The sequence below is a fragment of the Myotis brandtii genome, unplaced genomic scaffold (genome assembly GCF_000412655.1).
Source record: "Myotis brandtii unplaced genomic scaffold, ASM41265v1 scaffold573, whole genome shotgun sequence".
Lineage (NCBI taxonomy): Eukaryota > Metazoa > Chordata > Mammalia > Chiroptera > Vespertilionidae > Myotis > Myotis brandtii.
In genome coordinates this window covers 87,498-99,822 of record NW_005370145.1, presented here as the reverse complement: position 1 = coordinate 99,822, position 12,325 = coordinate 87,498, and the positions used below count along the sequence as shown (strand labels likewise).

The 12,325-nt window shown below is 46.9% G+C and overlaps 1 protein-coding gene across 1 annotated transcript; it reads left to right on the top strand.

Annotated features, from left to right (window-relative positions):
* Positions 1-2,942: 2,942 nt before the first annotated feature.
* LOC102262753 (C-type lectin domain family 10 member A) lies at positions 2,943-6,312 on the top strand. Its single transcript, XM_014549883.1, has 9 exons — positions 2,943-3,015; positions 3,679-3,773; positions 4,379-4,495; positions 4,803-4,898; positions 4,990-5,061; positions 5,164-5,235; positions 5,341-5,585; positions 5,660-5,766; positions 5,904-6,312. Exons 2-9 carry the CDS (start codon positions 3,707-3,709, stop codon positions 6,052-6,054), a joined length of 927 nt encoding a protein of 308 aa, XP_014405369.1. The 5' UTR covers positions 2,943-3,015; positions 3,679-3,706; the 3' UTR covers positions 6,055-6,312.
* Positions 6,313-12,325: the final 6,013 nt, after the last annotated feature.

Here is a 12,325-nt window from a genome sequence, read left to right as displayed (position 1 = left end):
TCAGGTTATAAGGGAGACTGTGTAACTGAGCCCCACAGGACAAGTACTACATAAGACCACCATACCAAGACTGGAAATCATAGCAGACCTGCCTAATGCATAGAAACAAATACAGAGAGGCAGCCAAAATGGGGAGAGACCTGCCAGCATTTCTCAGTGGTTAGAGCTTCAGCTCACACACTAAAGGGTTGTGGGTTGAATTCCTGGTCAAGGTCACGTACCTGGGTTGCAGATTCAATCCTGGCCCCATTAGGGGCACATGTGGGAGGCAACCAATTGATGTCTCTCTCTCATAATGGTGCTTCTCTCTCTCTCTTCCCTCCCCATTCCCTTCCACTCTCTCTAAAAATCAGTGAAAAAATATCCTTGGGTGAGTATTAAAAACACCAACAAAAAATTAAAAATGGGGAGACAAAGAAACATCCCCAAATAAAAGAACAGGAGAAATTCCCAGAAAAAGAACTAAATGAAATGGAGGCAAGCAATCTACCAGATACAAAGTTTGATTATAAGATTATAAGGATGCTCGAGGAACTTAGGGGAAGAACGGATGAACTCAGAACAAAAACAAAGAGATAGTAAGAGCACATAGGCACATAGAAACTATAATAAAGAACCAGTCAGAAGTGAAAAATACAATATCTGAAATGAATTACACTTCAAAGGAAGGTATAAAAAGTGGGTTAGGTGAAGCAGATGATCAAAGCAGTGATTTGGTAGACAAGGTAGCAGGAAACATCCAATCAGAACAGAAAAAGAAAATAAAAAAAAATAATAAGGATAGTCTAAGGCAGTGGTTCTCAACCTGTGGGTCGCGACCCCTTTGGCGGTCGAACAACCCTTTCACAGGGGTCTAAGACCATCATCCTGCATATCAGATATTTACATTACGATTCATAACAGTAGCAACATTACAGTTATGAAGTAGCAACGAAAATAATTTTATGGTTGGGTCACAACATGAGGAACTGTATTTAAAGGGCCAGAAGGCTGAGAACCACTGGTCTAAGGGAGCTCTGGGACACCATGAAGGATAACAGTATGCACATCAGAGGGGGAGCAGAAGGAGAAGAAAGCAAGAAATGGAGAACCTTTTTGAAGAAATAATGATGGAAAACTTCCTAAACCTGGTGAACGAAAAAGACACACAAGTCCAGGATGCAAAGAGAGTCTCAAATGAGATGAATCCAAAGAGGTTCACAACAAGACACATCATAATAAAAATGTCAAAGGTTACAGACAAAGAAAGAATTAAAAGCAGCAATAGAAAGACAGTTAATTACCTAAAAGGAGCTCCCATAAGACTGTCAGCTAATTCCTCAACAGAAACATTTCTGGCCAGAAGGGATTTACATGAAATAGTCAAAGTTATGAGAAACAAAGACCTACAACCAACACTACTCTAACCAGCAAGGCTATTATTTAAAACTAGAGGCCCAGTGGATGAATTTGTGCATGGGTTGGGTTCCAGCTGCCTGCGGTGCAATGGTGGTTGGGAACTGTGGGCCCTGGTCGCCTGCGGTGCAATGGAAGGGAGCTGTGGGAATAGAGCCATGCTGCCATCTGACTGGCCTCTGGGTCCCTCCCCCTGCCCGCAGGATCTGTAGAACCAGAGCCATGCTGTGATGGGACTGGACCCTACCTGAGGGGTCCCGGATTGTGAGAGGGTGCAGGCTGGGCTGAGAGACACCCCCCCTACCCGACCCCCCCAAGTGCACGAATTTTTGTGCACCAGGCCTCTAATATTATATATTTCTTACTCATTTATTGTATATGTCACCCACCAGAATAGAAGTTCTATGAGGGCAGGACCACTTTTATCTGTTCATAGTTCACACTGTTCTCCCTTTGCCTAAAACTAGGGTGAGTGTCTGGGAGGGAAAATCCTGTATACTAGCCCTTTAAAAAAGGGGCTTTGTCCCTGGGCAGTTCAGGTCTCTGGCTACTAGAAGCACAGATGCTGGTTGGTGCATGGTGGCTATTGCCAGTTCTGGCTGTCAAGGTTCGTGTGCCCTGCCTAGTGTCCAGGCCTCTCTCCTCTCTGGGGGAACCCTCTGCTCCCTTGCCCGGAGCTCCTGGTGCTGGGCCAGTGCCCATTGGCTCCCTGCCTTTCCTACCAGTTTTGAGAGGTCTCTGCCCTTCCTAGTTTAAAAGTCTCCTCTTCAGCCAGTCTTCAGCTGGTATTTTAGGGTGACTATTCCCCAATTTAGTTCAGTTCTAGTTAAATTCTGGGAAGAGGTGGGAGAAAGATCCACCTCCTTCACTGCCATCTTCCAATTCCTCTTCCCATGGTTCTGCAGGAACTGAATGGTTAATGTGATGCTCTATCAAAGTTTGTTCATGTCCTCAGATCCTCCTGTCCCAATCTGGCCAGGGATCCTACTGTCCTTCACCCTCTTCCCTCCTTCTGGGAAGAGTGAGCAGAGCTAGGCCAGAGCTGGGGGAGCTTGGTGGCTCAGGCCCCAGAGGAAGCACAGATGCCAGGGACTTGGGTTACGATTGAGGAAGAACTGAGAAAAAGGCTCTTCTGGACCTGGGTGTGCAATGGTGGAGGCACTATCAATAATGGAAAATTCTGATGCAGGAAGTGAAAGGTTTTGTGGGGCAAAGAAGAAGCAACAAACTGTACCTATGGACCCCTCTGGGAGGGGTTCCTCTCCACAATGGCAACAATGAGGAAGTCAAGGGAGTTCAATAGAAGTTGAAAAGGACCAGACACACCCTGGAGGAGCAGGGGTGAGGTGGGGGGGAGCAAAGCTGGCCTTATATATAACTTCTTCACTCGCACAATCTCTGCCTGGGTTCCGATTATTATTTACTACCAAAGTTGAAGAAAAGGGAGATCCCAGGTTATAGACTCCTTGGCTTTTAGACACAGAGACCAGCAGGACTCCAGCCACTGACCTGACTCCTCCCTTGCTCACCTCTACCCCATTCTCCAGGATTTCATTTTATCCAACTCTGCTCATTGCTGCAAGGCAAACCCAAGAATCACAGCCTCCAGACTTTGCACAGGTAACTGGGCTGGGGATGCAGGTGAGACCAAGGGGACAGGGAGGGAGTTAGAGAAAGCAGGGAGAGGGAGCTGTGGGTCTCAACTGGGACTAAATAGGAAGAGATATAAAAGGGCAGCTTGGAGATTCAATGAGCTGGTGGAGATTTTAGACTCTATTCACGTAACTGGATTTGGGTTGCCCCATCTCTAGCACAGTTCCAGCCCCATCTTCAGCCTCCAGCTTAGACGCAGCTCTAACCCCATTACAAACACCAGCACCAACCCAACTCTCTTCAATTTCCAACATCAGCACCAAACTTAGGCCCCACTCCATTCATGGCATCAACACCAGTATTGACCCTGGTCCTAGGAGGAGACACAACCTTACTGGCATCCCCAATATAAGACCCAGTCCTAATAATACCTTTAGCTCCAACTCTACCTTAACTTCAATCTCACATTCAAGCCATCCCCAGCCCAAAGACCAATCCTGATCTTATTTCCAACCTCTGCTGCAAACCCAGGCCCATTCCCATTCGTATCCCTAACCCCTGGTTCATCCTCAACCTGAACTTCTTCTCTTACCTCAACTCAAACCCTGACTTCAGCTCTAACCTAGTTCCAGCCTTCCCTGTCTCCTATTTCCAGTCCCAGCCTGGTCACTGGCCCTGCCTCCATTTCAGTTCGGACAACCTCAGAGTTGGTCCAAGGATGTCAATGAAGCATGAAGACCTCCAGTCCTTGGAGAGTGAGAAGAAAAGCCAGGGTTCTAGAAATGGTAAGAGGAAAGGAGAAATGGTGTCTCCTAAAATACTCTCTTAATATGTTTAGAAGGATTTCTGCTGACACAGTATATCTGCACCTCTACCATGTGCACTGCTGGGGTCCCCCACACTGTGGGTGTTAGGCTCTAGCTCCTGGTGGTTGCAATATGAAGAGGATTCAAGAAGGACAGGATCAGGGTGGACCAAAGCAGTCCTGGCTGCTATACCCTGGGGAAGGTCATGAGCATTTACACTGGGAGAGTGAACAGTCATGTTTGGAAGAAAAACGGTGGCTAACCTGACAACACAGATAAGCACGAGCCTGCTGAGGGCCTGGCTGCCCCGGCTCCCTCTGTGTCCTCCTGCCCCCTCTTCCAGGCCTGATGATAAGACCTTACATGTCCTCATCATGTGTTTCCGGGAGAGAGGGGGTCTGTGTGACTGAGAACATGTGCTGGTCCATGAGGGGTCAGATGCCTGGGCATCCCCTGCACCACAACCTCTCCCCAGCTTGACCTGCATCACTCTTCATCCCTGACAGGTCCCTGTGGCCCTCTGCTCCTCCCCTGTGTCTCTCCTGTCCTCAACCTCCATGTCCTGATGTCCTCTCCTCTTGCAGGGCTGCCTCCTCCCCCAGCCTTCCTGCAGCATCTCTGCTCTGGCCCCTGGCCCCTTCTGCTCTCTCTGGGCCTCATCCTTCTCCTGATGATTGGTATCTGCGTGATTGGATCCAAAAGTGAGTGTCCCAGGATGGGCAGGGAAGGGGGCGATAGTGGGTACAGTAACCCAGGCACTGATGATGATCATGGTGGGTAAAGGCGGCTGCTGGCTCTGTTGCTTACTCATGGGTAATGTAGTCCAAGTGCCTAACCTCTGGAAGCCTGAGTTTCCTCTCTGCAAGCTAGGATAACAACAGTGCCTGTCCCTTGAAGTGGGGTGGCTGTAAGGACCCAATGAGCCAATGTATGTCAAGTGCCCTGCTCAGTGCCTGCACAGAGAGGACTGAGCAATCGTAGCTCTCATTGTCCCACCTGCCTGGTCAGATGCCAACATGAGGAGGGACCTGGAGACCCTGAGAGCAACTTTCAGCAACTTCACTTCCAACACGATGGCTGAGGTCCAGGCACTGCACTCCCAGGGTGAGCCTGGCTGGAAGGGGCTCTGGATGGGAGGGGTCGTGCTGGGGGAGGGGGTGCTGAATCCTGAGCACTGAGTCCCCATGTCCTCCAGGTGGCAGTTTGCAAACAACAATAACATCTCTGAAAGCTGTGGTGGAAAACCAGGAGCAGGAACTGCAAGCAGGTGAGAGGCCCTCCAGGAGTGAGTGTGCAAGGGTGGGGGCCGGGCTCTCAGGACAGAGGTGGGGTGGGCGCAGCCTGGGGTGCTGAGTTCCCTCCCCTCCAGCCCGTAGCCTGAATGACACGGTGTTTTCTCTGGAGAGCAAGCTGGAGAAAGAGCAGCAGGAATTCAAAGCAGGTCAGGCCCCTTCTCCCCTGCCCCTGGGCCTGATGTGGTGGGAGAGCATGGAGGGCCCTCAGCTGGGCCCCCTGCATTGTCCCCACTGCCCTCTGTGTGTCCCAGATTATTCTGAAATGCTCCTGCAAGTCCAGCAACTGGTCAACGACCTGAACTCCCTGCATTGTCAGATGGCTGCGCTCAAGAGCAATGGTGAGTGGTGTGTAGGGCAGCGCCTAGCCCAGGGGTGGGCAAACTTTTTGACTCGAGTGCCACAGTGGGTTCTTAAACTGGACCGGAGGCCTGCGGCGGAGAAGCACTGCCAGCTGAAGAACGCCCACCTGGTGGTTTTGAGCTCCTGGAACGAGCAGGTGAGGACTGGGAGAGCTTGTTTGGGAGGCTGGTTTGTCTACTTGAAGTCACTCCCCTCATGGTCTCCCCCCAGAAGTTTCTTGAGCAACACATGTACCGTATGGACATCTGGATTGGCCTTACTGAACAACATGATCCCTGGACATGGGTGAATGGGATATTCTATAATACCAGCTTCCAGTAAGTGTGTGTGCTCTGTGCTCGGTTCCTTTGGCCTGGGTCCTGCTATCCCTGCTGGGTGTTTTTGAGGCAAGAGGGACTCCTCGGCTTGGCTGAGGGTCCGGCTTCCAGGACCCACATCTATCTGCTTTCCTTAGGAACTGGAGTCCAACGCAGCCAGACAATTGGTACTACCATGGGCAAGAGTACTGTGCCCACTTCGGGACCGATGACCTATGGAAGAATTACCTGTGCATGATTCCCTTCCACTGGATCTGCGAGACAGAGCTGAACAGATCCAGCTCCTAGCCTCCTCTCCCCTAATCTATTTCGGGAATGCTTTCACCTGCTGAGGGAACCTGGGTGGGGATTCTTTTTTCTGGGGGGCCTCCTGCATCACCCCAGGGGTTTTCATCTGGGATTTGAAGGGAAGGGGAGAGGACGATGTGTGAGGAATGCAGAATGACGTTCGATGGGGTGGGTGGATGAAAAACCACGCCACTCTCTGCAATTTGCAGGTTATTATTGTTATGCCCAGATTTCAAGATCTCCAGCAGACCAACAGGGAGCCAGTCAGTCTGATGCAAAAGCAAAGAGTCTTTTATTTCAAGCTAGCTTGAGCTCCCCGTCCACCACACTCACCCACACAACGGCAAGCCAAGTGGCCAAGAGAGAGAAGCCTGATGGGACCACGGGTTTTATAGGGGGTTGGAGTAAGGGCGGGAGAGGGGAGTGTGGGCCCCGCCGATTGGCCAGGCGCCAGTCGGTGTCTTGCTACAAAGGATGTGGTCATCTGTATGGCGCACACGTTCCTTGATTGTCATTGGTTAGTTTAAAATCCCGGGCGTGGCCAGCAGAGGCCTGGGCTTCCGGGAAGAAGGTAGCACATGGCTGCTGTCCCAACATGGAGGATACGGGGCAAGATGGAGGGCATAGCCCTCGCCCTTTCAATTATTGTCAACTTTTTTTAGAATAATAAGAGGAGAAAGATACTAAACATTTTGTGTTGTCTGGTGATTGGGGGTTAGGAATGTGCTGCGGCTTGTTGGCACTAGGAAGCCTTGCGCAGGCAGCGGGGCATTGGGAAAACTGTATGAGTTTTGGGTCAGATGGTGGGATTGGTTACTTACAGGGCAAGTAGCTCTGCTCTCTGAGTCTCAGCTGTAAAACAGTATTGTTGCTGGGACCATCCTCTTTCCAGAGCCTCTCAGAACAGAGCCACCCTTGTGTGCCGGAAGCCAATTCCAGGGTGTCAGCAGGGCTGAATCAGCTGGGAATGGCTGAGGGCATTTCCCCAAACCTGAAAAGGATGCATAAGTGATTGCTTGCTGCCAGACAGCTGAGGGCATTGCAATCTACATGTTATTGCCTCCTGCTGGCCAAACACCTGAACAGCCGTAGGCAGTTCCCCCAATCTGACAATGGATTCTGTATACCAAACCTTGACTGGGAATTTAACGGTGACCTCCTGGTTCATAAGTCAACACTCACCATGGAGTCACGAGAAAGATACTAAACATTTTGTGTTGTCTGGTGATTGGGGGTTAGGAATGTGCTGCGGCTTGTTGGCACTAGGAAGCCTTGCGCAGGCAGCGGGGCATTGGGAAAACTGTATGAGTTTTGGGTCAGATGGTGGGATTGGTTACTTACAGGGCAAGTAGCTCTGCTCTCTGAGTCTCAGCTGTAAAACAGTATTGTTGCTGGGACCATCCTCTTTCCAGAGCCTCTCAGAATAGAGCCACCCTTGTGTGCCGGAAGCCAATTCCAGGGTGTCAGCAGGGCTGAATCAGCTGGGAATGGCTGAGGGCATTTCCCCAAACCTGAAAAGGATGCATAAATGATTGTTTGCTGCCAGACAGCTGAGGGCATTGCAATCTACATGTTATTGCCTCCTGCTGGCCAAACACCTGAACAGCCGTAGGCAGTTCCCCCAATCTGACAATGGATTCTGTATACCAAACCTTGACTGGGAATTTAACGGTGACCTCCTGGTTCATAAGTCAACACTCACCATGGAGTCACAACAGCCGGGCTTGCTTTGATTCAGGTCTTAAAGTTAGCTAAGGATCTTGAAAATTATGTTTCAGCTGACACACCATAGAATTAAATTGTTATCAACAGAATATTTTAAAGATTATAATTCAATTTAGCTTAATACTTTTTTCAAATATTAAATGCTTATATTATACTCCACACTGATCAAATGAGGAAAAAGACATATAGCTGTTTATAAGCCAAAAAATTTATTAAACCAATTTCATCTTGTGGACTTAGATTTTTATGGAGAAATGCTTTTAAGCAAATGATTTCTGTGAGAGTGATGTTTCTACAAGTTTGAACATTCAGCATATTGAAAGTTGTTTCTTTTAGAAGATTTCTGTTAGGTTAGGTGGCTCAGGAGGCGGCGAAGTAAATAAAGAGAGTTGATCAGAAAAGGAAGGAAGGAAGGAAAGTTTATTCTGCATCCCCGGGAGACCCACGTACCCCCAAGGACAGGGCAGGTGGATTCACGCCAACAGGGAGGGGAGCGCTTTTTTTATACTGCGGTTGGGTGAGGGGCGGGGACATGAGCTGAGGTATTCAGCTGAGGAAGTTTCAGCTGCAGGGAGTCAGCAAGGTATTCAGGAAGGAGTCAGTATCTGTGTGGGGGTTGTGGAGAAGCCAGTATCTGTGTCTGGCATGCTGATCTGTTAGAAATGCCAGGGGGAGTCCATTATCTCGTCACACGTCTGCATGTATCCGATCCTGGGCTCTCTCCGACCTAACAATTTCTAGGACAATTAGATTTATGCAAGTGTGTTAGTAATCCAGAACATCTTTTATTCTCACACAATGAGAAATAATGACTTCTCTTAATTTCAGTCGCACAAAGACTCTGTAGCTGCCTGGCCAGCAGAGCTCAGTGGTTGAGTGTATGACCTATGAACCATGAGGTCATGGCCCCTATCCCAGTCAGGTCACATGACCAGGTTGCAGGCTCAATCTCCAAACTGGGGGGTGCAGGAGGCAGCCTATCAATGGTTCTCTCTCATCATTGATGTTTCTGTTATGCCCAGATTTCAGGATCCCCAAAAGACCACCAGGGAGCCAGCCGAGTCCGATGCAAAAGCAGAGAGTCTTTTATTCAAACCTGGGTTTGGCTCCCCTACCCTCCTTACCGACGCAGAGCAAGTGGCAGAGAGTGCCAGCCCTGTGGGGAGAGGGGTTTTATAGTAAGGGGAGGAGAGAGGACTGTGGGCCCTGCCGATTGGCCAGGCACAAGTCGGTGTCTCGTTAGCACATGGCTGCTGCCCAAAAATGGAGGATTCGGGGCAAGATGGAGGGCGTAGCCCTCGCCCTTTCAGTTTCTATCTCCCTCTTCCTCTCCCTTCCCTTCTGAAATCAATAAAAAAATATTTTTTTAAAAAGTCTGTAGCTTCCATTCTACAACTTCAGCCTTGGGTCCAAAGTAAACACAGAAATACAAGGACTCATTAACCCAAGAAAGTGAGGCAGGAACTGGGAGGAAAGTGAAGCAAGGACTGAGAGGAAAGTGAGGCAGGGACTGGGAGGAGGGCACAATGGCAGTTCAAGGTGGCACAGTAATACATAAACCAGGGTCCTGCACCTCTTGTGACTTTAAGGCTCGCTTACTATCTCGCAAGAGTACTTCATTAAGAAGTCTGTTGCTTAATTTTTGGAAACCTCCCTAACTGGCCCTCAAATTATGCAAATGAACCCTCTATAATGGCAAAGGTCCTCTTCTGAAAAAAGGAATTTGGGCCCAAGAAGAAAGACAGCTCTGTGGGTGAGCATGTTAAAGTGTGTCTAAGTTGTCTTTGGGAAAAATGAATCTTAGCTAAGGACGAAATGAGACTGTGGAAGGAATGGTGTGGTATTTTATCTGTTTTTGTTTGAGTCTTTTACTGGTAGGGCTCATCAGCTATAAAGACCAGACAAAACTGGAGCAAGGTTATGAAAAAAAAAAGAGCATTTGTTATAAGAATACAGAGGTGTCTCACAGAACCCAAGAGCAGGGTAGCATCTGAGGCCCTGAACAGAGTGGAAACAGGAGCTGGAACCCTTTTCTGGCTTTTTTATTTTTTTTTTTTACATTATTTACTTGATTTTAATTGCTTCAAATTCATTAATGCAAAAATAGTAATAACATACTATGGGGTTCATACAGTATTTAGAATTATAATTAGTCCTTAATTGACAACAATAACAAATTATGGGAGAGCAGAAAAGAATACATTTTTTAAAATAATTCAATGCTTTAAATTTTTCTTTATTTATTTAACTGTATCTTTATTGTTGAAAGTATTGCAGATGTCCTCTTTCCCGCCCAGTGGACGCCCTCCCTCTGCTCCACCTCCTCTTCCCCCCTCGCCCCCTCCCAGGCCTTTGTGCACTATAGTCTGTGTGCATGGGCCCTGCACACATGCACATATGTTCTTTGGTTAGTCTCTTGTGGGAGCACTTCCTCCTGAGACTTTCTTGCTTTCTTGCATCTGATCACCACTCTGCTTCATTCTTTGCTTCACTGCGGCCATCTTTGTTTCTGTGTCAATTTTTTAGTCATTTTAAAATTTTCTACGTTTTTATGATGCTTTGACATCTGGCAGATAACCCCAATCTATATGAATTCTTTTCTTTAAAAAAAATATTTTTATTAATTTCAGAGAGGAGGGGAGAGGGAGTGAGAGATAGAAATATCAATGATGAGTGGAAATATTGATCGACTGCCTCCTGCACACCGCTTACTGGGGATCGAGCCCGCAACCCGGGCATGTGTCCTTGACCAGAATCAAACCTGAGCCCCTTCAGTCTGCAGACTGATGCTCTATCTGCTGAGCCAAACTGCCTAAGGCTGAGTGCTCTTCTTGAATGCCCCTTCACCTGGCTGGTGAAAAACCTCCATGGGACCAATGCAAAAACAGAGGTAAAAATTATCTTTGAAAGAAATTTTACTTTAGAAATATTTATTTGTATAGTCTGTCCTCAAGAAAAATTAAATAGGAGTTGGAAGACACAAAAGAAAATAGCAAAGAGTAAAACATACCACAGTCAAAAGAAGAAATAAATAAAGAAGAAACCACAGAGAAAACTGAAGCTATAAAAATAACTTAAAATCACATAAACCCACATCTGAAGTTTGGAGTAGGGACTTGAGAAAATATACATAATGCAGAGAGAAAAGGGGGGAGGGGGAGGGATAATAAACTTAAATAACAGGAAGGTGGAGACTCTGTATGACAGAGAGTTGGAAATACAGAATTTGGGTAATAGTCTCCAACTAGAAGAAAATAACAAATGTAGTAGAAAAAGCCCCATTCAATCATATGACATAAGCCTATTAAAATGGAAATGGGAATATATGTTAGTCACGATATTTAGAAAACCTGAAATATAGGCATTAGACATATTTGAAGAAAACCATAACCCTAGTGAAGGACATAAAGAAAGATCTAAACACATAGATAATCATATTCTACTATTGGGTAGGAAGATTTAATTTAATAAAACTGTCAATTCTCCCAGTATGTAAGTATAATGCCATCCCAACTAGAACACAAACTGGGTTCTCTTTTTTAACTAAACTTCCATTTTGAAATATAGATTCACATAGAGGTTGAAAAAACAGCACAGAGTTCCCTAGCACCCTTCCCTCAGTTTCCTCCAATAGTGACACGTGACATAGTCTTAGTATAATTACTGGAACCAGAAAAGTGAGATTGGCATAAGTCACAGTGATGGCGAACCTATGACACGCGTGTCAGAGGTGACACGCGAACTCATTTTTTTGGTTGATTTTTCTTTGTTAAATGGCATTTAAATATATAAAATACATATCAAAAATATAAATCTTTGTTTTACTATGGTTGCAAATATCAAAAAGTTTCTATATGTGACACGGCACCAGAGTTAAGTTAGGGTTTTCCAAAATGCTGACACTGGCATAAGACTATTAACTAGAGACCTTATTTGGATTTCACCAGTTTTGAAATGCACTCTTTTATTTGTTTGCTTGCTTTTCATGTATAGTTCTAGACATGTTATCACAGGTATAGACTAAAGTAACCACAGTCAGGGTACAGAACGCAGACCACAGGAGACCCCCTCTCCTTCCCATTTTAGTCATACGCTCCCCGCCACTCTAGCCTCTGGAAACACTGGCCTGTTGTCTATCACTGGAGTTTTGTCAGGTGGAGATGGTTATATAAGAGGAATCGCACAGGTTTAAACTTGGGATTGGCTTTCTTTTTTCACTTGGTTGGAATGTCACTACTGGCTGGATGTTGGTTGAACTCCAGAGACTCTTGGATCCACACCCAGCTGCCCTCTGAGTGGCCAGCGGCACAAGACAGTGATGAAGATGCAAGAAGCATGTTTGCCGTAGACCAGTTCCAGCATGTCATAATTTCAAGAGTTTCATCAAAAGGTTGATGAGACTTAGGGACTCAACAGGGTTGAGTCACACATGTCGTCACCTGTTGGGAATGGCTAAAGGCATTTCCCCAAACCTGAATAGGATCCATTAAATTGTGGCTGCCAGACAGCTAAAAGGCATCTTAATCTACATGTTATTGCCTCCTAC